This window comes from Lentinus tigrinus (assembly GCF_003813185.1).
Source record: "Lentinus tigrinus ALCF2SS1-7 unplaced genomic scaffold L226scaffold_2, whole genome shotgun sequence".
NCBI classification, from domain to species: domain Eukaryota; kingdom Fungi; phylum Basidiomycota; class Agaricomycetes; order Polyporales; family Polyporaceae; genus Lentinus; species Lentinus tigrinus.
In genome coordinates this window covers 1183904-1209088 of record NW_027137911.1, presented here as the reverse complement: position 1 = coordinate 1209088, position 25185 = coordinate 1183904, and the positions used below count along the sequence as shown (strand labels likewise).

The 25185-nt window shown below is 54.7% G+C and overlaps 10 protein-coding genes across 10 annotated transcripts; 6 read left to right on the top strand and 4 right to left on the bottom strand.

The window, feature by feature from the left end:
• Positions 1 to 126: 126 nt before the first annotated feature.
• Positions 127 to 1332, top strand: L226DRAFT_542318 (Pkinase-domain-containing protein; the record flags this gene model as incomplete). The annotated part of the gene is made up of 5 exons (XM_067682118.1): positions 127 to 364; positions 415 to 763; positions 821 to 1015; positions 1066 to 1200; positions 1254 to 1332. The coding sequence occupies 5 exons, from the start codon at positions 127 to 129 to the stop codon at positions 1330 to 1332; spliced, it is 996 nt and encodes a 331-aa protein (XP_067541674.1).
• A 14-nt stretch (positions 1333 to 1346) lies between these two features.
• L226DRAFT_477371 (uncharacterized protein) lies at positions 1347 to 3077 on the bottom strand. Its single transcript, XM_067676747.1, has 5 exons — positions 2755 to 3077; positions 2599 to 2702; positions 2282 to 2548; positions 1608 to 2226; positions 1347 to 1556 (listed from the first exon to the last, which is right to left on the bottom strand). The coding sequence occupies exons 1-5, from the start codon at positions 3055 to 3057 to the stop codon at positions 1494 to 1496; spliced, it is 1356 nt and encodes a 451-aa protein (XP_067541673.1). The 5' UTR covers positions 3058 to 3077; the 3' UTR covers positions 1347 to 1493.
• Positions 3078 to 3236: 159 nt separating this feature from the next.
• Positions 3237 to 9002, top strand: L226DRAFT_477367 (uncharacterized protein). Its single transcript, XM_067676746.1, has 12 exons — positions 3237 to 4070; positions 4124 to 5852; positions 5905 to 6018; positions 6072 to 6218; positions 6269 to 6382; positions 6435 to 6557; positions 6607 to 6693; positions 6747 to 6866; positions 6920 to 7213; positions 7268 to 7387; positions 7442 to 8677; positions 8732 to 9002. Exons 1-12 carry the CDS (start codon positions 3624 to 3626, stop codon positions 8878 to 8880), a joined length of 4680 nt encoding a protein of 1559 aa, XP_067541672.1. The 5' UTR covers positions 3237 to 3623; the 3' UTR covers positions 8881 to 9002.
• Positions 9003 to 9085: 83 nt separating this feature from the next.
• Positions 9086 to 14178, top strand: L226DRAFT_549783 (uncharacterized protein). The gene is made up of 31 exons (XM_067682706.1): positions 9086 to 9275; positions 9335 to 9433; positions 9489 to 9860; positions 9917 to 10015; positions 10071 to 10418; positions 10480 to 10554; positions 10604 to 10674; positions 10731 to 10806; positions 10855 to 10876; positions 10932 to 10959; positions 11013 to 11086; positions 11140 to 11165; positions 11222 to 11293; positions 11343 to 11393; positions 11453 to 11473; positions 11526 to 11557; positions 11611 to 11732; positions 11783 to 11917; positions 11979 to 12051; positions 12114 to 12401; positions 12452 to 12495; positions 12550 to 12653; positions 12703 to 12770; positions 12825 to 12918; positions 12974 to 13006; positions 13063 to 13121; positions 13176 to 13220; positions 13278 to 13291; positions 13349 to 13390; positions 13447 to 13677; positions 13747 to 14178. The coding sequence occupies exons 1-31, from the start codon at positions 9118 to 9120 to the stop codon at positions 14065 to 14067; spliced, it is 3297 nt and encodes a 1098-aa protein (XP_067541671.1). The 5' UTR covers positions 9086 to 9117; the 3' UTR covers positions 14068 to 14178.
• Positions 14133 to 15342, bottom strand: L226DRAFT_129438 (uncharacterized protein). The gene is made up of 6 exons (XM_067672251.1): position 15342; positions 14898 to 15292; positions 14708 to 14839; positions 14625 to 14642; positions 14411 to 14578; positions 14133 to 14342 (listed from the first exon to the last, which is right to left on the bottom strand). Exons 2-6 carry the CDS (start codon positions 15105 to 15107, stop codon positions 14199 to 14201), a joined length of 672 nt encoding a protein of 223 aa, XP_067541670.1. The 5' UTR covers positions 15108 to 15292; position 15342; the 3' UTR covers positions 14133 to 14198.
• A 41-nt stretch (positions 15343 to 15383) lies between these two features.
• Positions 15384 to 16679, bottom strand: L226DRAFT_529545 (uncharacterized protein). Its single transcript, XM_067679634.1, has 5 exons — positions 16333 to 16679; positions 16138 to 16269; positions 16063 to 16080; positions 15834 to 16001; positions 15384 to 15777 (listed from the first exon to the last, which is right to left on the bottom strand). Exons 1-5 carry the CDS (start codon positions 16558 to 16560, stop codon positions 15529 to 15531), a joined length of 795 nt encoding a protein of 264 aa, XP_067541669.1. The 5' UTR covers positions 16561 to 16679; the 3' UTR covers positions 15384 to 15528.
• Positions 16680 to 16802: 123 nt separating this feature from the next.
• Positions 16803 to 20539, bottom strand: L226DRAFT_529544 (patatin-domain-containing protein). Its single transcript, XM_067679633.1, has 19 exons — positions 20362 to 20539; positions 20125 to 20310; positions 19998 to 20070; positions 19857 to 19944; positions 19751 to 19806; positions 19489 to 19697; positions 19421 to 19433; positions 19334 to 19364; positions 19130 to 19279; positions 18825 to 19066; positions 18669 to 18766; positions 18435 to 18608; positions 18344 to 18384; positions 18183 to 18284; positions 18065 to 18135; positions 17927 to 18012; positions 17844 to 17868; positions 17708 to 17791; positions 16803 to 17651 (listed from the first exon to the last, which is right to left on the bottom strand). The coding sequence occupies exons 1-19, from the start codon at positions 20445 to 20447 to the stop codon at positions 16893 to 16895; spliced, it is 2574 nt and encodes an 857-aa protein (XP_067541668.1). The 5' UTR covers positions 20448 to 20539; the 3' UTR covers positions 16803 to 16892.
• A 590-nt stretch (positions 20540 to 21129) lies between these two features.
• L226DRAFT_129378 (uncharacterized protein) lies at positions 21130 to 22024 on the top strand. The gene is made up of 4 exons (XM_067672250.1): positions 21130 to 21504; positions 21562 to 21669; positions 21729 to 21952; positions 22012 to 22024. The coding sequence occupies exons 1-3, from the start codon at positions 21177 to 21179 to the stop codon at positions 21815 to 21817; spliced, it is 525 nt and encodes a 174-aa protein (XP_067541667.1). The 5' UTR covers positions 21130 to 21176; the 3' UTR covers positions 21818 to 21952; positions 22012 to 22024.
• On the top strand, positions 21905 to 22389 carry L226DRAFT_565900 (uncharacterized protein; the record flags this gene model as incomplete). Its single annotated transcript, XM_067683838.1, has 4 exons — positions 21905 to 21952; positions 22012 to 22077; positions 22134 to 22256; positions 22309 to 22389. The coding sequence occupies 4 exons, from the start codon at positions 21905 to 21907 to the stop codon at positions 22387 to 22389; spliced, it is 318 nt and encodes a 105-aa protein (XP_067541666.1).
• Positions 22390 to 22902: 513 nt separating this feature from the next.
• L226DRAFT_529542 (alpha-ketoacid dehydrogenase kinase) lies at positions 22903 to 25175 on the top strand. The gene is made up of 11 exons (XM_067679632.1): positions 22903 to 23205; positions 23258 to 23299; positions 23368 to 23481; positions 23545 to 23567; positions 23623 to 23703; positions 23762 to 24133; positions 24196 to 24223; positions 24278 to 24386; positions 24440 to 24742; positions 24809 to 24840; positions 24905 to 25175. Exons 1-11 carry the CDS (start codon positions 22978 to 22980, stop codon positions 24932 to 24934), a joined length of 1362 nt encoding a protein of 453 aa, XP_067541665.1. The 5' UTR covers positions 22903 to 22977; the 3' UTR covers positions 24935 to 25175.
• The last annotated feature ends 10 nt before the right edge of the window (positions 25176 to 25185 follow it).

The following is a 25185-nucleotide window of genomic DNA, read 5'->3' as shown; positions in this document are numbered from 1 at the left end:
GGCGACACGCCGCCCCAAGGTAGCCGGCACTCTCGACAATCCTCTGTTGATATGGAGGAAAGCCCCCGACAATCCCACCGACGCAAACCTCGGGACCACAGGTCACAACAGTCCAGACAGCCTGTCATGCCGGAACCTCCCAAGGAGAAGCTGTATGTTGTTCTGGGCCATGTTGGGACAGGAACGTTTGGTAAGGTCTACAAGGCCAGCCACACGGCTACTGGTAGAATGGTCGCTCTCAAGCAGATCAAGATGGAGGGGGAGAAGGAGGGCTTCCCGGTCACCGCCATGCGAGAGGTCAAGCTGCTGCAGTCGCTCCGGCACGATAACGTGTTGCGGTTGTATGAAATGATGGTCTCCCATGGTGAGCTCCTTTTTGCGTCCATCGTATCTTTCTTACACAACCAACAACAGGGACGGTCTACATGGTCTTTGAGTATATGGACCATGACCTGAGCGGGGTGCTGCAGCAGACCGAGTTCGAGTTCACTGATGCACACCTCAAGTCCTTTTGTCGGCAGATGTTGGCTGGGCTCGCATACCTCCACCACAAGGGTGTCATCCATCGTGACATCAAGGGCTCAAATATCCTGGTGAACAGTCGTGGTGAGCTCAAGCTTGCGGACTTCGGCTTGGCGCGTGTGTATCAGAAGCGTCGGAAGAGTGATTACACGAACCGTGTAATCACCCAGTGGTACCGACCACCGGAGCTGCTCCTCGGCGCGACTGTGTACGGCCCCGAGGTCGACATGTGGAGTGCAGGGTACGTCTATTCATAGAATTGTCGCGCCCATGAGTCGAACTCACTCCTACCATACAGTTGCATCATGCTTGAGCTCTTCACGAAGAAACCAGTGTTCCAGGGTGCGGATGAACTACAGCAGATCTATGTCGTTTACAAGATCATGGGGACCCCTACGGCCGATTCGTGGCCTGGCATCACCAGGCTGCCGTGGTACGAGATCTTCAAGCCGAATGAGTTCATTCCCAACCGCTTCCGGGACCTCTTCAAGAAGTAAGTGACCTGTGAGCGTCGCCCATGCGACTGTGCTGATCGTGCATCAGGTGGCTCTCCCCCGCAGGACTCGACCTAGCCGAGCAACTCCTTGCTTGGGACCCGGAGCGCCGTATTACCGCCGCGCAAGCTCTGGAGGCACCGTACTTCAACCAGGAGCAGCCTCCAGCTGCAACACCAGTGGGGTGCGTATTCTCCGCAAACTCATGTCTTTGCACGTGTACTGATGTCCTCACAGGTTGTCGGCCCTTAAGGGCGAATGGCATGAGATGGAGAGCAAGCGGGAGCGGGATAGGAAACGGAGGAACGAGGAGTGATGCTTTCCAAGTTAATCTGTGCGGTGCTTCGAGTCATATTATGTATTCTCTCATCTGTCATCCAGTCGTACACTCGTCTGCACGGACTCTGGTCTACCCGCATTTGCTATCAAGTACATATGATACATCGCAATGCATATTCACGATTGTACAACTGAAAATCACTGTATGCTTCCAAACGAAACCAGCCCCTTCTCCGTCAAGTGCTGAACGATTGTCTCGACCTTGGGGGACGGTCATTACCAGGCAGACTCAGAGACAGTATAGTCACTCACATTCGCAGCAGTGATACGGATCTGCATATCCCACCGTTTTGTGAACGGTGCACCGGTGTCTTCCTCGACCTGCTCGACATCGCCAAGGCCTCCTGCTTTCCCTTGCGCAGCGTCCTCCTCACCCAAAATCTCGAACGAGATGAGCTTCTCGACCTGGTCGATCGTACCCTTCAGTCGTCCCTGCTCGATCATCTTGCGTGCCATGTTCTCAGCTGCCCCCGGCGTGACATCAAGGAGTGCGCCGAGCCCACGGAAGGTGATGTTGTTGTACACCTTCGAGCTAGCGAGGAGGTTGTGCTCCATGACGGCCCGATCGAGGACGGTCGAGGGGCCTTTCCGCGTGCTCACTGTTGGGTCGACCGCGTCGTCGTCCTCGGCGACCACGGATGCAGCAAGACGGTCGTTGTTCGAGATCTCGATCTGTGCGAGCTGGTGCGGCTTGAGCGTACCCTCGAACTCCTTGATTTCGTTTGAGCGAAGGATGCGGTCGCGGAACATCTTCTCCATAATCTTGAACGAGGGCAATTCTTGAGTGCGCTCGTCTCGGCACAGCGAGGCGAGGACGCGTGACCGGTTGGGGCCGGCAGGGGCGAGGACAGCGCATGTCATGGCTGCAGAACTATGGGGTGGCGTTAACGGGTGCATATGCCTGGGTGATTGTGAGGTATACTCACAGCATGTGCCTCCGCTCCTCCTCGTCAATCTCAGGCACCCAACTCAACTCGTGATAGCGGCTTGCGGCTTCGAGGAACTTGCGACTGTAGTCGCTAATGCGCGCCTGGCAGAGCTTGAAGGAAAGCAGGGTTTCCTTGTCTGTGGTCGTATGTGCGAGCAGCGCAGCACGGTTGTAGAACCGTTCGGCTTGTACTGAGTCTTCGTCTTCGAGCAGTAGACGGACGATACGGATGTACACTTGCAGCTTCTCCTGGTCCGGGAGTGCCCTGAGGATGGGTCACAACTCGCGCCACAGCTCGAAGAACGCAGCCCGTACCTCTGACCAGAGTCGAGAGAGATCCCCATGAGCACGCGTGCAGCCTCACTCCATTCCTCCTCCTCTTCCAGAATATTTGCCAGTTGGAATCTCAAGGTGTTGATCTGAAGACATGTTCATGGGCGCCACAGCGTCCTAGGATGGCCGCGTACTCACCTGCTCCTCATAGCTCACGACGCGGGGCTGGATGATGTTGAGTGTATCCTGCACAATCGCCTTCCTCAGCTCTGTTTCTTTGACCTTTCCCTCTGATAGCGCCTTGACAAGTTCGGACAGGATGAGCCTGCTGATCACAAGCCCGACGCTCTCCTGGTTGACCACATTGTCCACGAGCGTGTGGATGTCTGCAGGAAGGTTTGTCTGGTCCTCGCGGGCGATGAGCTCGTTGAAGAGGTTCTGGTACGCTCCAACTTTGTCTTTCTGGTTGAGGGAAGCGAACTGAGCGAGTTTAGCCTCCATTTGTGCAGGGTACGGGGACGGGTGGCTGAGTGGCTGAGTGCGCGACGCGTCCTCGATAACTGCTGTCCAGATCGGGCGGGATCTCGGCAAGCCCGTCGGCCGGAGTCCCGGTGCGGTGTCCGAGGCGCCGAAGGTACCATGGCCACCGGGAAATTCGGACGAGGATGAAGTCAAGGTCTGACCCGCTCTGTTCGTCGCACTCGTCCTCCTCCTCGTCCTGCTCGCCCCAGGATCCCCGGCTGCTCACGAGAAAGCAGGCTCTCTTTCTCTGTCGACGCCGACGCCGGGAGTGCCACGGTCGCCCTGGAGATTCCCAACGTCCAATTGGCTGTCTGATGCTGTGATCCAATCACAGTCTGTTCCTCCTCGTCTTATACACTGCACACAGCCTAGTCTGGCATTTCTTTCGCTTTCTCCTTCCAGACCCCGTCCCCCTCTTCTCCAGCTCTCCCAGCTGTACCGGCTCCTCAGCCGTTTGTATTCTTCGTACCGTGCTGCGAGACAGCGGTTTCCGACCTCCTCCCTTCTCTTAGTCCACTCGTATTCCTGCGCCCTCTGTCGCCCTAATGTCCCACCTCACAGCGCCGATGCCGCCTCAGGCGGGCCACCATCTGCCTCAGAAGCCCTATTTATTCGACCTCCCTCGCCCTGTACACCCCCTCACCCCGCCGGACACAGACTACGAGATGCCGCACCAGACACTGCCTGCGCACAATACCACTGGACTGGAGACGGAGCCCTTGCCTCCTCAATTGCACCCTACTTTGCTCGACTCCCCATATGCTTCGCCATACGCGACCCTTCACAGTCATAGGAAACGTCCCTCCGTCACGTATGTCAACTCCAGTATTCGCGAAGCTAGAGAGCGAGTCGTGCAGCGAGGTCTCAAGTGGCTGGTCGTCGTGATCCCGCCTGTCTCATTCACGAGGGAGCATGGACATCTCGGCCATACCTTATCGTCCGGACCCTCCCGTCGGTTGTCCAGCGGAATTCTCATGCCCCTATATCCGACTGTGAGTTGTATTCTCCTTCGAGCAATGCGGCCCTTACTGACCCGCGGATATAGCTGAACAGTCAGCTTGGCGCCATAGCGCGTGAGTTCCAGTTCCCCAGCATCCACGGCTTGTGTGTCTACTTGCAGACAACGCATGGCGGTGTTGCTCTGTCCCCACGCGTGTCCGACGATACCTGGCCCCTGCTCTGGAGCCATCTTTTCGACGCCCGCTCGCCGACCCTGCCTCTCGCTCAGCTGCCTATCAGTGGTCAAATTGAGTTCGACATCGACGTGACGAAGGCGCGCTGGTTCGATTCTTGGTTGGCATCCTCACGTCGCGAGTACGCAGACGTCCCGCAGTCCGTCGCTCCATCACGCCCGCAGTCACTTTCGCATTGGCGTGCGGACAGTCAGGGTTCCATCAATGAACCTATTGACGACCAGACGGACGCGATCTCTCTGGCGCCAGCGGCGAGGGCGAATGGCCGCAACTTCAAGAAACTGTCGTTGTTGGATCGTTTCGACACTGTATCTGTCCGATCCGGGTCCAAGCTTGTCCCTCGCGATGAATCGCCCCCGAGCCAAACCGCGAGACAGGGTCTTGCTTTACAGGGCCTGTCCCCGATTGTGCAGGAAGATGAGCCAGCAACGGCGAAGAATGCCGTTGACAGCCGGGTCCGCTCGTGGCGCATGAGTGCAACCGCGGCAGCACGGAGTCCGATGGCAGCGACTGGACAGACCAGCCTTGACCCTGTGAACATGCCCAACACGATCGAAGACCTTCCCACCGCCAGCGCATCCGAGTTCGAGCTCAACCTGGATGATTACACCTGGTCGGTGTCTTCCGTCGGGCCACCGGACTACGACATGGAGTCCGTGTACTCGTGGGATCGCGTACCTTCCGTACACATGGATAGACGTGGTGAGGGTTCCGTGTGCCTCACGGCCTCCGTCTGTACGTCTTTTGGACCGGACGATGACTATGAGCCATTCTCGCCCCTCTCGTATATCTCGCGGTTGCCCTCGCCCGACATCGCATGGCGCATGTTTGAGGACGTTCCCCCTACACCGACCACCGCGACGAGCTGGGGTGCGCCCTCCGAGTATCCTCCCTCCCCCGCCGCGTTCTCCACTGCACCGTCCATCGATATCGCAGGCAGGTTCCTGGCCAGTCGTCCCGTCACGCCGACCACTGCAACATCGTGGGGAGCTCCCTCCTCGTTCCCGCCGTCGCCCGTGATGCGCTCTCGTGCTCCTTCGCCTGACCTTGGCTATCGCGCAGCAGACAGTGCGCCAAGCTCTCCAAGGTTCCGTCGCAGGACCGCTGAAATTGGCCCGTACAACATGGTTTACCCGTACTACACCCCAGCTGACTCCCACAACATGGTGTACCCGTACTACAACCCGGCTCAGTCGCACAACATGGGGTACCCGTACTACAACCCGGCGCAGTCGCAAAGCATGGTATACCCGTATTACAACGCAGCTCAGTCGCACAGCATGGTGTTCCCCTACTACGATGCCGCTCGCGCATCTACTTGGCAGCACGTCTGGCCATACACCGAGCAAGCCCATCAGGCACAGCGCATGAGCGACTTCGTCTTCCCCCCTCCGGCAGAGCGCAGTCAGCCCTCTCAAGCTCGTGAAGCTCCTAGTGTGACACTTGGTTATCCCGTCTTGGATATTTACCCTGCCGTCTATCCTTCATTCGACATCTACCCGACTCTTCTGACTGTGGATGATCGCAAGCTCGGCGCTCCTGCCGTGAGCCGTGGTGCGGCATACCCAATCTTCGATCTTTGTGAGTTCTGCCCTCGTGCGTTGTGAGCATTGACTGATATCAATGTCTGCAGACCCTGCCGTCTACCCTGCTCTCAACATCTACCCCGCTGCTCTGACCATCGCGCAATCCCAGTCCAAGGAACTCCCAACCCGGATCTCATCGTCGTACCCTAATGTAGAGCCCTGTGAGTAATAAATGCCTCTCAATGATTTCGGGAATGCTAATAAGTGTATACAGATCCTGCTGTCTATCCGCACTTGACCATCTATCCTGCTGTGTCCAAGGAGTCCCGTAATGTTGCAGCTTCCACCACCTCTGTACGCTACACCTCGGTTCCTGCTGTCCCTGTACAACTGTCACCTGGTTATCCTGACTTCAACATCTGTGAGTATCGTCCATAATTGGCGCGACATGTCGCTGATCGATCCTTGCAGACCCTGCGGTTCACTCTCGTTCCTCGAACAAATTTTCTCTGGTCAATGCGGTTTCCGAAGGGACGTCTTCGGTACAGATTCATCTGTCAACATCCTACCCAACCTTCGACATTTGTGCGTTTGAAAGTTTGTAGCTACTTGACGACGCACTTACCACGCCGCTTAGACCCGTCGGTGTATCCCTTTAGCTTGGATAAGATCTACCCCTCGGTCGTCGCGGAAGTGTCCTTGGAGCAGCCCTCGGTGGTATCTGTAGGCGTCGAATGGCAGTATCCGATCTTTGACATCTGTGAGTGTACCTAGCTCGTGAAATGCAGACTCCGCTGACCCTCACCCAGATCCCTCTTTGAACGCTTCGTCATTCTCGCGTGCCATTCGTGAAGTCGTGGTCACTCTGCCGAAAGCCTATCCCGTTATGGAGATCTGTATGTGGCCAATGTATTCATTTCGTTTCCCGACACTCACCTTGCATGCGCAGACCCTGCTGCGTATCCTTGGAGCGTCTATGAAATCTACCCGGAAGTGTCTGCTCAGGGCAACCGCGCAGACGGCGGCATCGTTGTGGGGCTTCAGTCCTGCTACCCGGTTTTCAACATCTGTAAGTACCATGCACATCTATGCCTTTTCTTCTTCTTGAGACTGGTCTATCAGACCCTGCGGTATACCCATACTCTTTGGACACCATTTACCCTGCCCCTGCTGCTTCCATTGCGCCGGCGAGGCTTTCAGCGGCCGACAAGCCCGTCGTCTTCGTGAGCAAGGTTGCTAGCGGACACGTTCGGAAGCCTTCCTGGAAGCGCGGTTTGCCTCCTGTCCCGCCCTTGCCCAAGAATGCGCACGCCTTGAGGCCTGTGTCTGCCATATCAGGACGCCCTCTTTCTTCCGCTCGCATAGGACGGGGTATCACTGTAGAGCTTTCTTCGTCGTATCCCAACGTTTGTCCTTGTATGTTTTGTCTTAATTGTTGTCGCAAGGCACTCAGGCTGACGAGTTGCACAGACCCGCCTGTATATCCCCACCTTGTCATCTATCCCGCGGTAGCAGAGGAGGACACGAGCATCAAGGTGGAGTTGGCCGGCAAGATCGCCACGGTCTCGCAGTACCCTCACTTGGTTATCTGTAAGTGGTCCATCTTCGCGCTCTGTCCCGCGCGCTCAACGTTACCTCACACAGATCCCGCGGTCTATCCGTGCATTGAGATCTACCCGGGCTCCTGGGGACTTGCGACTCGGTCGACGGCATCACTAATCACGAGGACTAATGCAGCCAAGAAGCCCAAGTTCACCCATGCAGAACTGGTCGGGCATGTCCTCGCTGAAGGGCGTAATTTCGTGATGATACCCCCTAGTGCCCCCGTACGCCAGCGTAGGAAGCCGAAGTACAGCCATATGGAACTAGTCGCTCAGACCCTTGCTGAGGCAAGGCCGGCGGCACCTAATCGCACGTCTATTTCTACGGCTTCGCCCATGCCTTCCCCCGTGCGAAGAAGTATGCCACCTCCTCCCTCACCTGCGCCTATGCGCCCGCCGCCACCGGTACCGACTTTCGCACCAGTCCGCGCCCCATCTCCTGCACGTGCACCCTCTCCTCCCCGTGCACGCGTCACCTCGCGACCGGCTCCGCCTGCACCCGCACCTACGGCTGCGCTTCCTCAACCACCTCGTCGCCCGACCCCTATGGACCTTCGCGAGGACGAGGAAGACCACCCAGATGAACATATCGCTGTCCCCACCATCGTCGCAGTTGAGCCAAGTCCTACAGGCTCGGATGCTGACCCGGAGTCGCCCCTCCTCTTCGAGATGGTGACCGCTCCTGCAGCGCCGCCGGCACCCGTACCCGGCCTTGTTCGTTCGCGGTCACGTTCCGGCACTATTAACGCACGACCCATGTCCGTTGCAACTTCGACACCTCCCCGGCCTTTGGGTGCCCGCCCCATCGCGAATGTCCAACCGCCTAACGGGGACTTGCCACCAGTACCTTCTCCGCAGCGATCCGTCAACCGCCTCTCGGGCCTCCCCTCTCATCCCGCCGTAAACCGTCGCATCGTATCTGCAGGACCTCGACCAATGTCGACGTTTGGAGCATTGCCTGCGACACCTGACTCTGCACCAGCGTCATCGGTGTCGCCAGTCGTACGCAGGCAGGCAAGCATGATGAGTCCGCTCGCGGAGGAGGGACGGTCCCCTCTCAACGGCCGTTCTCCTCAGCTGCCTTCGCCGCCTGATGAGTGGGAGAGAGGCTCCCGGACCCCGACGGACGCTTCGTCACTCACCTTGGCGTCGCCCTTGTCTGGCTTGAGGTCAGCAGAACTCAACAGGTCAAAGACAATGCCTCCTCGTGCTGCCCCGCGTGGTCCCCGGGGTAGCACGCTGATTTCGGAGCGGGCTAGAGCCTTCGACAACCCCAATGGTGAGTTCTATAATTGCGTCGACTCCGCGGTAGATACTGACGCGATGTGTACAGTTGTTCCGAACCGCGAAGGGCCGCTGAAGTTGAGCATGCTTGACGAGTTCCCTGCTCCTCCACTCCCGTCTTTGCCGTCCGCGTCGCCCATCACCCCTACTCAGAGACGGGTTTCGAAGCTGGACCGGTCAAAATATCCGTTTGAATGAGCGATGAGAGTAGCTGTTGATGACTTGGTGTACTTATGGCTATTATTCTATTGTATGTTCCATCGTATGCATCTGGGGCCTGGGCAATCAGAGGAAAGTGGCGTGGGAATTGGGATACACGCACACGTGGATTTGGGAGCGCGTCGCGACGCGTTCTGATCGAGGGCAGACGCGACTCAGACTCTTCCTTCCTCAGCGGCCACCTCGCCACTTCGCGACGACCTCCAATTCTTAAACATGCCTGCTTTCCAAGATCTAGTTTCCTCTGGCTCCAATAAACGCAAGTCAGACCACCACGACCTGAACAATGCCGGTCGGAAAAGGCAGGCTGTTGAGGACGACGGGTCGTCTGGAGTTTCGACAATGGAGGGTGACCAATATTGGATGGTGCAATGGTGCGCACATTTAAGTCGTAACATTACACAAGAGTAATGTAATACGATATGCTTCTTAGGCGAAATCCGCAATACAAGAAGCATAAGACCTGGGACGGAGATGCAGTACTGGTCGTGAGCGGGAACAAGTGCACGCTGTATGATTCGGACAACCGACAGTGAGTTCGTTCATAGCTCTCTTTGATCTATCTCTTACAACGGCGCATATACCAGACTCACTTCCGGCAAGCCTCACGGTATCGAGGGAGCTCACAAACTCGCTGAGGGAGTCGAGTTCAGTCTGGGCAACCGCGAGATCGAAATCGACCATCAACTATTGCGCACAGACTTCCTTTCTGGAAGGTGCTTCGGGAGAGGCGGGATAGCAGAGACATCTGCTGCTGCAAACTCAAGGCCCAGCGCGGCCAAGCAATTCGTTCCCCTGCGACCAAAGACACTGAACGGCGGCAGGTCTTCCGCATACATCGCGCCCCAGGCCGAAGAGAAGGAGAAGCGTGGCATAGAGCTGGAAGCAGTGAACTTGGTTGGGTCGGAGAAGTCTACGCAGAAGTCGCTCATACGCGATTCATACTGGACTGCTAATTGGTGAGTCTTGCGTCTTTGGAGGTCATTACATGTCGGTGAACGCGCATGTACTGCAGGCGCAAGCCCCAGCAGAAGAAGCACAAGACTTGGGACGGCGATGGTTTTGTGATACATGAAGGAGACAAGCTAACGCTGCTCTCCGACGCGGGACTGGTGTACGTCGTACTCCCTGTTTCATTCGCTCCAGTCCCTGATGGTAGCATTGCGCAGAATGGGAACGAAAAAGTGGGATGGGTTACCGCTCTACAGCAGCTACCGGACCTTCGTCGGACAACGTGAAGTCGAGTTAGACAGCGTCATATCTCGCTCTGAGCTTCCGGCCGTCGTCGGGACCTCCACGGAGCCTCCTCTTGATCCAGAGTACAGCGGTCCTCCGGCTTCCCAAGCAAGGCCATCCTTCCTCGTGAACGCTGCTCGTGAAAGGCGAACATCTCAGGAAGGCACTGGGAGCTCTAGCCCCTCCGTCATGGCCGTCAACTCGCCCGCATCAGCGAAGAAGTTCATTCCGCCGGCATCGTTCTATGGGACGACCGTCAAGCCGAAGCCCAAAGGACCACTGTATGCTTTGATTATAGGCTTGCAAACTGAGCGGGACGATTTTAAACTTCATGTTGTCTAGGCACGATCCTGACGCTCCAGGGGCAGTCGTGATGAAGGCGCCCACGAAAGAGCATCAGACCAAGAACAACAAGAAGTGGGTCTCTCTGTCTGTACAGCGGATTCGTGTCTCTGACGTTGCGTAGGAACCTCCCTGTCGTACCTGTTGTGATCGACCCAGTCCTCGCTCGGCACCTTCGCCCGCATCAGAAGGAAGGTGAAGCGCGCCAATCCAAGCATCTTCAGCGTACACGAGCTGACGTGACATCGCAGGTGTCCGATTCCTGTACGAGTGCGTCATGGGCTTGCGCAAGCATGAAGGGCAAGGATGTATTCTTGCAGACGAGATGTGAGTTCGCGTGACTTCAATTGCATGAGAGGTACTGACATCGTGTAGGGGAATGGGCAAGACCTTGCAGGTGAGTAGCTAATTGAATATTGAAGTGATATGGCCTCAAAGTGCACTGCTCCTAGACCATCACCCTCATATGGACTCTACTCAGTGAGCAAGCGCATATAATCTCACAAGAGACGGACATCTGACGCCTTGTTCAGAACAGAATCCATATGCCGGTGCTGGACCTGTCGTGGGCAAGGTGCTCATAGTCTGCCCGGTGTCCCTCATCAATGTAGGCTTCTTGACTCCGGAACGTCCGTACGACTACTGAATTATATGTGACAGAATTGGAAGAACGAGTTTCACAAGTGGTACGTTCTTCGTCGAGCTATACCATGCACTTCCAGTGTATCTCACCGGCCACCAGGCTAGGAAAGGATCGTGTCGGTGTGTTCACCGGGGACAAGGACAAGAGTACCATCAAGCAGTTCCTGAACTCGTAAGTTTTGAGCTGCAATCGTTTATGGACCTCGCTAACCTACCCATAGTAAGATCCATCAAGTGCTAATAATCGGTTACGAGCGACTACGCACTGTAATGTATGTTTCTTGCGCCAGACATGCATAGGGCGTCCAGAAAGCTGATTGGCGCATCTCAGAGCGGACCTAGCATACTGCCAGTAAGTCCTCTGCGAATGTCTATTACAAATCATACTTAGACACTGGTATCAGGCCACCAATTGGCCTGATCATATGTGACGAAGGTCGGCGTCGGAAATCCTGCTTGATATTCACATTCGTCTCACAATGAATGAAGGACACCGACTCAAGTCGGCTAATAACAAGACTTCGACTATGTTCGAGGCGTTGAGGACCCCTCGACGTATCATCCTGTCTGGGACACCTATTCAGAACGAGCTTAGCGAGTTCCATGCAATGGTGAGATATATCTTACTGTTCCTTCCGCGTCATCACTCACACCGAAGTAGGCCGATTTTTGCAATCCTGGGCTCCTTGACGACTACAGCACTTTCAAGCGAGTGTATGAGACACCTATACTGAAGAGTCGTGCTCCCGGCTGCAGTGCTAAGGAGGCCGAGCTTGGAGAAGCTCGCTCAGCGCAGGTACAGCGTTCGACGAGCCTTCTCTGCACCCTTTGCCTGATCCTGCTACCCTCACCCTCAGCTTACAACTATCGCGAAGAGCTTTGTCCTGCGCAGGGAAGCGACGGTGCTGAAGAAGTACCTTCCTCCCAAGCGTGAGTCGTCGTGGTGCATCATGGCGCACTGCATCGTGATGTCTGATCAAGAAATGCTGCAGATGAATACGTCGTCTTTATCACCCCGACGAAGCTGCAGCTCGCAATCTTTGAGAAGCTCCTCTCACATGACAAGCTCGACAACCTTGTCCGGAACTCGACGGCGGAGTCGCTCGCTTTGATCAACATGCTCACGAAGATCAGCAATAGCCCTATTCTCCTGAAGGCAACCGCTGACCAGGCGAAGCTGAAAGTGCAGCAGGGCGGTGATGCTGTGAAGCGCAATGCCATCGAGGAAGCACTCACACTGCTCCCGGAGCGAGCCCAGGTCGAAGACGTTTCTCTCAGCGGTGGGTCCGCTTAGTTGTAGTCATTCAGTACAATGCCAACGTTCGAACAGGGAAGCTATCTGCCTTGGCCCGTCTCCTCCGAGCTTTGCAGAAGGTACACTTGGCCCCTTCCATTCATTGTTGAAGCATTTAACGAGTTATTCTTTAGCATACCGAGGAGAAGTGTATCATCGTGTCGCATTACACGTCGACGTTGAACATCATAGAAGCATACTGTAAGAAGAAGTCATACACGTATCACCGTCTGGATGGGTACGTGCTAGGGACAGCATTGTTGGAGCGGTGCTTACGTCGTGCGCAGGAGCACCCCTGCAGCGAAACGCCAAGAATACGTCAACGACTTCAATAGGTCTTCACAGGCCAAGCGCTGTGCGTTCCAACGCCATCTCTAAGTGTGTCATGAACTTATTGAATGTGACTTAGTTGTCTTCCTGCTGAGCTCGAAAGCTGGCGGGGTTGGGTTGAACCTCATTGGTGCTTCTCGCCTATGCCTGATAGACTCGGACTGGAATCCAAGGTAAAGCTGAAGCTGTATGAAGTCAGATTTTTCCATGCTCACATCTACACAACAGTCATGACTTGCAGTCAATGGCGCGTATTCATCGGTGAGTATCCTGTTGTATATGCCGTGCCTTGTTTCTAAAGTGTACCGCCATGATAGAGATGGACAGAAGCGTCCTGTGTATATTTACCGCTTCCTCACGACCGGAACGATAGACGGTATGTTCAACGGTCAGCTATGGTACTCGTCGACTGAGTCACGTATTGCTACAGAGAAGATATACCAGCGTCAAGTTACCAAGCTCGGCTTGAGCGATTGTGAGTTGTTGTACCCTCGAGTGACTTTCAGTCGGCTTTGGCTGACGTGTCCCGCAGCATTGATGGGTACTGTGCGTGCGCTATCTTCACACAGCGAGATGAGGTACTGAGTGCGAAACCGTCTTCAGGGCTCCTCCGACTCGAAGTCGGATTCATTCACGCGCAAAGACGTAGGTTGTTTTGACACGCCAAGTCATCTGGCTGACTAACCTGTTGTAAACGTAAGCTCCTCGATATCTTCTCCATACATCCACGCACGGCATGCAACACACATGATCTGCTTGAGTGTCCATGCGAGACATCAAGCACGGACCTTCCGCCGAAGAAGTTAAGTCGAGAGGAGTTGCAGAAGGTACTGGATGAAGAGTCGTCGAGTGACGAAGACGAAGACCCCATGAAAGGGTTCATGGCAGCTTCCCAGGTCAAGCAGAAAGATATCGACAAGCTCGACAAGGCGGTGAGTCTAGTTCTACACGCGGCCATGAACGAGCAATCTCACATCGGCATTCCTATGTTTACTGTGCAGTACCTCAAGCAGAAGCGTGCCCAACTTGCAGCCCTCGGGGAATGGACCCACATTAACTGCCTACAGGCGGGAGCAGTGGATCGCGTCGAAGACGACATGCTCACGCACCTTATCTACTCACCTGAAGAGGACACCAAGGAAACCTCGAGTGCACCACGGAGCCTGTCGGAGAAGCTCCTTGATGCTGCAGACAGAATCATGTCCGAGGAGCAGGTCTTCATGCGAGACAACGTCCCAGGTGGCTCGATATCATTCCTATTCGAGCGTAGCACGAAGTCCTCTATGGATGATGACGACGATAAGGAGCAAGAAGCCTTGTAGATCTCATAGCACTTTTCTTGTGGACATCTTGTAACGTTTGCTGTATCATGAGCATAGACGAGTGGTTCTGACATCGCATTTATACATATCCTGTCATGTACATGCCTGCAGTCTGGTTCCAGGCCATTTCATCATGATCCACCATGAATTGTCGCAATCTCGGCCTTCCTTGGGCCACCCTTCCGAGCAGGGATCCCCTTCAATGGAGGTAGGTGACGCTCCCTCTGACAACGTGCATGTACAGATTGACGGTCATCCAAGAACTGGGCTTGAAGCTATGACAGAATCCCAATTCAGATGAGCATGTTGACCATGATCACTGTATTGCCAGGAACTGCCTGACCTTCTGCTTGTGCGCTTCTGCCTCGGCCTTCACTCGCTCTTGTCGGCGCTCCTCGTCTTCCTGCTTCTTGACCTCTCGTTCGAGTATCTCTTCTATGATTGACGAACCGACCCGTAGCTCGTTGTATGTTTTGCTGCTGTAGACACAGATGCTTTCAAAGTTCTCCGCCTATAACAGGTTAGTTGTACAACAGAAATGTACGATATGGAAATACCTTTATACGAAACCCGAGCTGCAGAAGTCGAGGTTGAAGTCAGGCGTGTGGTACACAGAGATGACTATGACGATCACACTGACATCCATCATCAATTCCAGGACTCCTTTTGGCTCCATGATCGTGCTCTTGATATGGCAGTTCGTAATCTTGAAACGACGGTACTTGTCCTCTTCTGGGTTGGCAAGGATATTGCGCGCCAGCCGCAGCACCATCTGGACACATTGCTTATGGGTGCTGCGCCCCGAGTTGAGAGACGAAGTGACGACCTACCTTCAGAGACCCGATCGCCACCTTCGGTTTGTTCCCCTGGATGATCTCGCGGTCAATCCTTCGCCGGAAGTCCTGGCGGAGACTCCACTCCTCGTCGAAGGGCATGTATAGTATTTGCTTGTTCCGCAAGGACATAGCACGCAATTGCGCCGCGAGCCCGATGGTCGCTCTGTCCACGGACTTATTCTTATTGGATCCGGTAGTTGACATGTCGTGGACGTAGACAAGAGGTGGGAGTGTCTCCAGTTCAAAAATGCGATGAAAAGTGAGGACGTGGGTACGCGCTTTCTTATACTCATCAGCCTCGGGGAACCACACGACGGAAGCAGAAGCAAAGGCAGCTTCATATAGCGCCTGTGAACCCGCTTGTGAGAATGTAGCTGCGGTAGTGGCCTCTGGCAGACGTCAGCGACATCCTCCGAGACGTAAAGTCGAAGGTCGCACCTGATCATATGACAAAAAGAAGGTGCGAAGGTGCTGCAGCACACCGGGGGAGGCTAGCAAGTTGCTGCGGTAGGGATGGACAGCATCGTACATTGCGGGCTAGTGCACACATATAGCTACAAAACACTTGGAACGACAAGCACAATTCAAGGCGAACCTTTCGTCCTAACACGGGCCCCGCAACCTTCTATTCGTCGTCGTCATCATGATCGCGGGCGGCAGCATCCCCTTCATCCGAGCCATCGTCGGCGTCGATCACATCGCCGGATAGAGTGTGCCCAGAGCCAGGCATGCGTCTGGGACGGTAGTCAGCAGGCTCGGGTTCAGGGGACATGCCTCCTGCGGCACGCCTCGCCGCTTCTGCAGCGCGCAGCGCTCGTTCTCGTTCGTCAATCATCGCCCTTCCTTTCCTGTCATCATAGAATGCTTGTTTAACCTGAATGACACGGCGTTAGCAAGACGCGAGGTTGGAAGGTCATCGACGAACGATACCTTAGCCTTTGCGACTTCCTGTGCCGCCTTCTCTTCCTCTCTCTTACGCTGCGCATGCACCTCCTTGATGTTTTCGCGTGCAAGAGCTTCCTTGATCATGGCAGCACCAATCTGAAGATCGTTCCAATGACGTTTATGCCATACGTAGAAGGGCTGGAAGTTGTCGACCTAGACGCCACACGATTAGTTAGTAGGTTAAGTTTACCTCCTCCAAACGGATATCACGCACCTCTGGATGGAATCCCAGCTACACGCACATTTTCGCATGAGTTATCATTAAACGCATGCGAAAGGTAGGACGTACGGCCACTGCGTACTCGAGTGTTCCCCTCGGCTCGACCAACGTCCGCTTAATGGTCGCATTTGTGGGCTTGAACCTCTGGTACTTCACCTCGTCCGGATGCGCGATGATGTTCTCCGCGAGCTTCAAGAGCGTCTATGAAACACACCGCACAGGTCATTCCAGCGGTACGTCAAACGAGGACAAAAGCGGCTGTACTTCGAGGGACTCTAGGGCGATATGCCGAGGGTTTGGGCGCAAGATACCGGGGTCTATCATTCTCCTAAACTCCTGCCGCTTCTCGTGATTGCCGTCAAAGCTGGCAGTAGATGCCACAGCTGCAGCCTGCTCTCTCTCCGCCTGGAGTCTGCGCTCGATGGCTGCCGCCACAGCGTCGTGGTCGGGGCGAGCCTGTGGTTCTCCGAGGCCTGTGACTTCAGGGTCCATATTGCTCCACGATAGATACGACAAGCAGGAATGGGTATATCAGACGGAAGTGAGAGAATAAGGGGTGAGATGGTGTGGTATTGCGGACTGCACGCAGTACAGAAGGTGTATGAGAGGCTCCGCCACAATTGTGTCCGCGTTTGGCCTGCGGCATCTCGACTCGGGCTCGTCCCGGAGCCGTGAGGGCGCCTATGCCGGCATTCCCCTCTTCACTCCCTCAGACTTTCTCGGAGTACACATAAAGAACAGGTATGACAGGATAGGATATGGTAGATGCTACGATAGCAATTACATCCGATGTACAGCAAGCAAAACATGACACGCCACACAGTTCAATTGTCCTGGTCGACCTCGGGCTGTCCATCATCGTCCGACAACTCCCTCCCGAGCTCCCTATGCAGCTCAAAGGCCGATGGGTACCGGGTGCCATTCCGTCGTCTAGAAAGTACCGAAAGATCGTCGTCGTCTGAAGAGCTGTCTTCCGACCACGTCTGCTCAGGTTCGAGCTCCTTCTCCACCGGAGAAGGGCGAGCTGGCCGACGCAACGAATTGAACGCTGACCGTAATGACGTCTTGCTGAACCTCCTGAGCAAGTTCGCGTTGACGTGGACAGTATGGGTGGATGGGCTCGTGTGTCGTGCCGAGTAACGGTCAGTCTCGCTGCCTGAAGGTGGTGGTGGTGGGTCCGGGGTGGCACCCCCGAAGTCACCATCGAAGACACCGTCTCGATGGTAGGATGAACGCCTGTGCTGGCGGCGTGACTGTGGGCGACTGTGTCCGGCTTCAGGAATGCTCCGTAGGGAGCCTGATTCTGGGGCTGGAGATGCCCTACCGTCGCCGTCGCCGTTGATCATCAAGGTCTCCGCGTCTGTGTCCATGGGCAGCGGCTCCTCCGAAGGCGCAAGGGAGATGGGAGGGGCCATTGCGGGAAGCTTCGTGCCTGTGTTCGGCGGCGGCACCGGTTGCTGTGGGTGCGATTCGACCTTGGTCGCCATCCGTTCACCAGCGCGACTCTGCAGCGCCCTGCGAACGCTTTGTCTGCCGAGGAATATCTGCTTCTCAAGACGGTATCGGTTCTCGATCATATGGAGCTGTTCCAGTGGTATATGATTAGATGACATATATGCCAGATGAGAATGTCACGTACCTTAGGCCAGGTAACAAGCTGTCCTATCCGCATCATTCTCTCAAGCTCCGCGGGATCAGGGTCGCTCAGAATGTGGATCCAATCCTGGAAAGTTCGTGAGTTCCCGGCCATAACCGGTCTCACGTACTCCACTTACCATGAGCCGTGTACGGGGCCATATCCTACGGAACGCAGAGACCATCAGCTGCACTGTCGTCGTCAAGGAACAGATTTACTCACGTCACTGAGCCTTCGAACCGCTGCAGGAACACGCTTGACCAATCTTGACCCAACAATTGGGGCAACAGGTCGAGGTCGCGGATCAACTGGGGATATCGTCAATTCACTGGTTCGAATAATAGAACACGGGTTGCCTACCTTGAAGTTCTTCGTCAGCTCAAGTTTCAACCATTGCTCCCCCGCCGATAGCAAGAAATTGCCTCTCCACCCTAAGAAGAGTCAGTCAATGATCAACTACATCCCATCGGCAACATACCTTTGCCTTTGCTGTGCGCTACAGGTTTCCCGGCGGAGCCCTGAGGCGCGAAGAAAAACAAGTGCACGTGCGGGTTAACCTGCGAGACAATCGGATGGGTAACTACATGAATAACGTACGTCAGAGCCAACCTAGTAGACTGTTGCAAGCACCAAACGCACCATTGAAGTAGAGATTCAGCGCCTGCACGGGGATATCAACCCTGGGCGACCTGTAAGCGAAGCGCAGAAACACTCCATGTCGCCGGCATACCTGAGTGAACCGTCCTTGAACTTGCTTCCCCAGTTCCATGGCACAATGTTGCCGTCCTTGGTCTTCTGCATCAACACGACAGGATTCAGGATGCCTGGAACGGCGGCCGAGGCAAGGAGGGCGCTCCAGATAACGGTATCCGGTGCGGTTATATAGTTCAACAACTTGGTGGGCCTGTTGCAGGTGAGCTGAACATGGTCACGGTATAGGCAATGCAGTGTTAGTGGTACGTACGAATGGCGTTCCGCGGGTATGACCGACACGTTCAATATGCGTCCGGTCCGCATATACGCTTCCCGGAAAGTCATCGAACCTCTCGTGAAGAAGCACGCCTGCACCCGAATGGTTCGTTCAGGTCCCCGTTGTGCGTGAGATGAGACTGACACGAACCTTTCTGGCCCAAGTCGCGCTGTCAAATCTGGCACCGCTGGTCCAGAACCTCTTGAACCAAACCTTGAACGGGTCCTCGCAGGCGGTGATGCGATTAGCCAGTTCGGGGACAAGGAGCTCCTTGAGCTCATCGTCGGTTCGAGTGCATATCAGCGCTGCCACGAGGCCGCCCGCAGAAGTACCTGATACTACACGTGGGAGGAGACCTTCATCGAGGAATGCCTTGACGACACCGAAATGATCTGCAATGGAAAGGGGTATGTAAAGGTTGTCTGCAATCGACATGCTCGCCGAAGTCAACGTACAATAGCCGAAGGACGCGCCACCAGACAGACATAATGCAGACGTTCCGAGATTGGCATTGGCGCTCTTGAAGAATCTCTTCTTCTCTTCATTAGATATGTCTGGAGTCTCCCGGACGTATTCCACGGCCCTTTCCACCTCATCGATGTATGCTACATATCGTCAGGTCTCATACCAGAGCGGCACGGATGTATATGAGGACGCACATTCTATCAGAACCTTTGTCCCGTAGTATGTCTGCAACGTCTGTGAGCATCATACCACGCGATATTTCCAATTGCAAGTAAACTGACCTCACTGTACAATCTGTACGAGGTGAGCTCGGCAAGGTATCCACAACAGCAATAATGGCAAGACTCACCTGGCAGATTCAACGCCAGCGAAGTTCGTCCTGATGCAGGTCTCCAGTACACCCAGGACTCCACGAGCGTCATTCTTCTCTCGGAACGTCTTCAACGACCTCCGCACCTTCCGGACAAGCTTCCAGTCATAGTACATGTCCTCGTCAATAAGCTTCCATTCATCGAAGTGCATGTATTCGTCCAGTGCCAGTGCAGCGTCCTTCCATTCCTGTCAACGCTCTCAGCAAGCCTGCACAAGACCACACTTGACCCCAAGCACACCTGATATGTCCGCGCGTTGCGCAGCCTCTTGCGTAGTATTCCTCGGCGACCGCGCCCTTGAGTAGCTGGTCAGCAAGCATGGCACGGGCGAGACCTAAGCACGTACATGCTGAAACCCACTCCTTGGCATTCACTAATTGGCGGATCATGATGTACATGCCAAATTGAATGGCAATGAATAGAAATATAAGACCCTGATTACAGTTGAGGGGGGTGGGTGCGGAATATGAGATTGGAGACGACATACCAGTAATGGCCATCGTAGGATGAGATAGAGCCACTCGCGACCCTTATGTGCAGGTCGTGGTGGACGTTTCCGCCTTGCGCGGTAGATGAATATACAGAACGCCACGACATAGTCATGCAGTACTCACTTCTTGACCTTCAAATTCACCGGCGCGAAGTCGGACAGGGCAGAGACCTTCCGTACACGTTGACTATATGGTGGCACCGCAAGCTGTTGGGGTCCAACGACCGGACTGTTCGGCACTTCCGTGTTGAAGTCGCTCAGCAAAGCATTGTCGTCGGTCTTGAGTGCCTCCGCAAATTGTTGCATGTGCCTACATGCCTCGTCCGTATCTGCCTGATCCGTCAATGATGCACGTACTTACCGTTCGTCCACATAGTCGGCATCAAATGGAGGTGGTAGCGTGCTTGTCTGTGGTGACTCAGAGCGGCTACCGGAGGGTTGTGGCATAGAAGTGGTAGTTCAGAGAAGGTATAGCGGAATATAGTACAGCAGAGAGCGGCGGGACTGTACCAGCAGCTTGAGATCACAGAAGTTTGGGGTAAAGCAGGGTAATAGTCGGCCTGTGCGTTCACGCGCTTCAGTCGTGATTACTAGCGCCCATGGTCTCGTGACGTCACCCCTTCGGGTTCTCCGGACGCCTAGATCGCCTGGTTCCGAGTACACTCAGTACTTCCAGCACTTTCATGTGCTGTACCTTGCTTATGGCCTCAGCTGGCCAACGCTTACTGTGCTCTTCGTGGTCGTGTGTGCTCCATCTCCGGATGTATCCAGCCAAGCTGGGTCAATATGAACCTTCCACCCAGGTACCGTGACCGAGTCCGATTTGTTCGAACTTGTATTCCCAACTCTCATTGACATGATCAGGTCCTGTAAGTTCGCAAATATGTGCATGGAATCGTGCGCATGGGAGGGCCCGTTCAATATACATTCTCAAAAGGTCATTACCATCCCTTGATTTTCCGCCTGTAACATGCTCTGCCTGACCACACAACGTGCCTACGCGCGACAGATTCCAACACACATACAGAGGGTTGTGCCATTGTGCTCCCTTTGATAATGCCTTGTTCTGATGGGGTGGTCTACCTTCAGACTCGGTACTAATACGAATCCGACGGTTCAGGTACCCACCGCGTTCATGCTTCCCTTGTTGTCTGGCTAATCCCGGACAGCGAGGCAATGCGAGGCGTTGGCAACTGGAGACATCAACAGCATGCTGCGCGTTGGCAGCTTCTGCATCTTCTAGTATCGATGCACCAATCTCCAGCTATCCGGTACCGCTCACACCCGCTCAACGGTTTCCCAACCCGAATCGTCACTCCGAACGCCGCAGTTATGCGGGAGCCCTACGCAATTCATAGTCTGCGTACTGTGCCCGGCCCCCGGTCGATCGATGGTCGGTGCACCGCAGCGCGGACCCTACCCAGCTTGGTTTTGTGGCGGGTAAGACTCGGAACCCGTTCCGGCAGGATACGGCAGACTGGCGAGATGGTAACTCCTGGCAGTGGTAACTCCTATTTCTGCTATCGCGCCTATGCTGTACAATCAACCTGGGCTGCGAAAGGCCCGGTAGGCGGTGCACAACACACCGCTCATGACAGGAATGGAGACCTACTTATTCCTGCGGACCCGTTCGGTCATGCGTACCTTGGATCGGTATCCACTGAGTCCTGTGAGAGTTTCCTCATGCAGCCATTCCATGTGATGATCTAACGGGGTTCTCCCCTCTAGATACCATCCTGACAAAAGGTCCCCGTCGTAAAGCCCTCATGTGTTTATTTTTAGAACGTGACATCACGTCCTCCCCTGGCTCTACTTAAGCTGCTCGACCCTCCCCCCATCGATCCTCAGTCCCGCACTCACCTCTCTCACATACCACTACCGCCTCTACAACCACTTGCGATACCATGGGTTTCTTCAGCAGCGACTCTGACCAGGCTCAGGCTTACGACCAGGTTCGTGTAACCCCCCAGCGTCTGTCTATCGATTAGCTGACATCCTCTCGCCACTGCAGGTCGTCAACGCTCCCCACAAGGCCGAGCTCTCTCACGAGCTGATTGCTGCGGCTGCTTCTTACGAGGTACGGCGCAGTTAACCCTCAGGCGTCGAGCGTGCACTGACCGCTTGCACGGCCAGGCCGCGAAGGCTTACGAGAATCACTGCGAGAGGGAGGGCAAGCCCGAGAGCCACGAGAAGGCCAAGGAGATCATGGCTGGCTTCGCTGGTGCTTTCATCGACCGTATGGTTGAGACCAAGGGCGTGAGTATTGTCTCTACGCACTTGTACGCATGCCATTGACCTTCTCCCATAGCTCGACTTCGTTGACCGTGAGCGTGCCAAGCGCCACGCGCAGACCCAGGTTGAGGAAGTTGTGACCGCCGACAGCTACTGAGCTGTGTGTTGAGATGAAGATATGAACATTGATGTATGTACAGTAAAATGGTGACATGACACGTTTCTCCACGTACGGCGGCCGCACGCACTTGAAGTTTAAGCAGTCAACCATCGTCTCGGCAACGGTCAATCTTATCGATGAGTTTATCATCTCCGCTGAGAGACAGAACCTTCCGGACTACCCTGGCCAATGGTCACTATCGATACAGATGTTTTGAGACAGTATTGATCTGTTCGTGTAAGCTAGGCCTGAGGTGGACTTGCTTGCAGCCCGATAGATGAATGCTACCAAAACAACCATCTCATCTATGTACCAGCGTAGTTTAAACATCACTGTCAAGAGCTGGCAACTGCAGGTCGTCACCGGAGCCTGGAAAGTATAGTACTAATTTCCTGACCCTTAATAACTGATGTAGCGAGCCACCGACGCGTCGGCGTCTGAGGATAACGCGCTGTCACTGTCACAGCTACGTCTGGTGAGCTTCGCGAGCTGCCATGAGGGGCGTGGAATCATTAATGACTCCCACCACCACCTCACTCTGAGTCTCCTCGTCTTGTCAGTCTTTCACTAGTTCAGTCTCGGGCCATGTCATGGCATGTTCTTGCTTCAACGCCCATGCTGCTCGCCGGTAGAACATCAAACCTCAAAACGTTGGCGAAACACGCATTGTCATCCACATTGTGGCAACGTTCGGCAGAGCCCTTGGTCCCCTTACCGGCACGCTTCATATCGACCGCCGTTCACTTCTATCAGAATCGGCAACTGGAGGCATATGCCTCAAAAGCTGCGACTCGCCTGACGCTCAGGCAACTGGTACGTTTGTGAAGTGCATGGGACGAATAGCATCCTGGACGATGAGTTACAGGTATTCTTCGGGAGGTCAATGAACGAGGAGCGTCTCATCAAGGTGCCTGCCATGTCTGTTGTCTGTCTGATGCTTTAGTGGATTTAATGCATCACTGTTCATTCATTCAGAGCGCGAACTACGTCCGGACAGAATTGCCTATCCGCATCGCACATAGGCTGCGAGACATGCAGGCCCTGCCTTATGTCGTGGTAACCCAGGAAGGGGTCGCCAAGGTTTACGAGGTACGTTGCATGCTATACCGATGGATGCATGAGTCGGGAATGAATATATCGGTCTTGCTATAGCTCTATTGGACTGCCTTCGACAAGTATGCTCTCCGCTCCGCAGCCGTGATGTGACGAACCGCGTAACCTACGTGTCAGGTTCCGTCGCTATCCCCAAATTACGACCATGGAAGAGAACGACGCGTTTTGTGAGTTTGTGGCCAACCTCTTGGCCGAGCAGTGAGTGCAATTTGAACCATTGAACACCTTTGAATCCGATGACATCATCTCCCCCCAGCAAATCCGTGATCCCAAACCTCTCGTTGGGCCTGTCTCTTTCGTCACCATACCTGCTTTCTGACAGGCTAGACGCGTTCATGCGGAGAATGCTCGTCTCACGAATTTCGCGACGCGTGCTCGCAGAGCATCACATCGCGCTCACGAAGTCTGTCAAGAGTAGGGACCATCCATCACAAGAGGACGTAGGCATCATATCTACGCGATTGCAGGTCAAGGACTGCATTGAGCGGTGTGCAAGCTATCTCCGGAGACGACCGACTAATGTAGACGAGGACACGCTGAGCGGTCCGCTCAACCATGCACCATGGTCAGAGGTCGCGATTGATGGGCATGTGGATACCAAGTTCGCATACATTCAAGAACATCTGGAGTGCGTTTCTCCACACCGTGATCTGCATCGACAGCCTGACGCGGGTTGACGCATTCGCGCAGATACATCATATTCGAATTGCTGAAGAACGTACGTCGCCATCGTCCATGACACTCTTCCTTTCTGACATTCGCGATATGTCAGTCCATGAGGGCAACGCGTGTGAAGCATCCAACAGCGGACGTGTTGCCACCTATCACAGCAACGGTCGTTGCCAGTGACAACAACGTATGCATTCGAATATCTGATCAAGGTATGTCTGTCTTCTCCGCTACATTGCAGAGTTCACCAATGAATGTCTTCCAGGAGGAGGGCTTGTCTCGTCGGAGATCAAGTCGCCCTCAGACTTGTTTTCCTTCTCCCACGTACGGAACGCTACACGCCTGGCGAATTCTCGGCTGAACGCGCTGCGAACTGTCAGCTCAAGCAGTCGAGGAATGAGAGCGACGATGTCAGAGCAGGTCCGCGACTGGCAGGCAAATAGCAAGGAGAATGTCCCGGCAGACTCTGTCGACCCACATCCCCGCATTGGCATTGGGCTGCCGATGAGCAATATCTATGCTACATACTTCGGCGGGTCTCTCGAACTTGTGAGCCTGGACGGCTATGGTGAGTAGCTCTGGCGCATAATGCAGATGCGACCCTTTTGGTTTAATGATATTGACGTTCCATCAGGCACGGACGTGTATGTTCGGCTGCCGAAGTTGGTGGGTGTCTTGAAGCTTGGTCCGCTTGTCCGGGATGTATGTTCACCTCATGCTCGTCTTTCAGGGTACAAACTTGGAAGAGATTGAGCTTTAGGCCAGGTACCGTCCTATTCACCGGGCCGATCCCTTAGACCGCGATTTCAGCCACAGATCCTTGCTCTGGCGACTTGTTCATCGTACTATTCACAAGGTAGCCTTGCAGTAGCAACATCTGTACATCTTATAAGCAAGCTGCGTGTCATATCAACGCAGATGTACCTGTGCTGTTATTCCAGGATTACGCAGTCCAACTAGAAGTTTATATGGGTGCCTCGGAAGTCTAGATCATATGAGCGTCAATGGTGT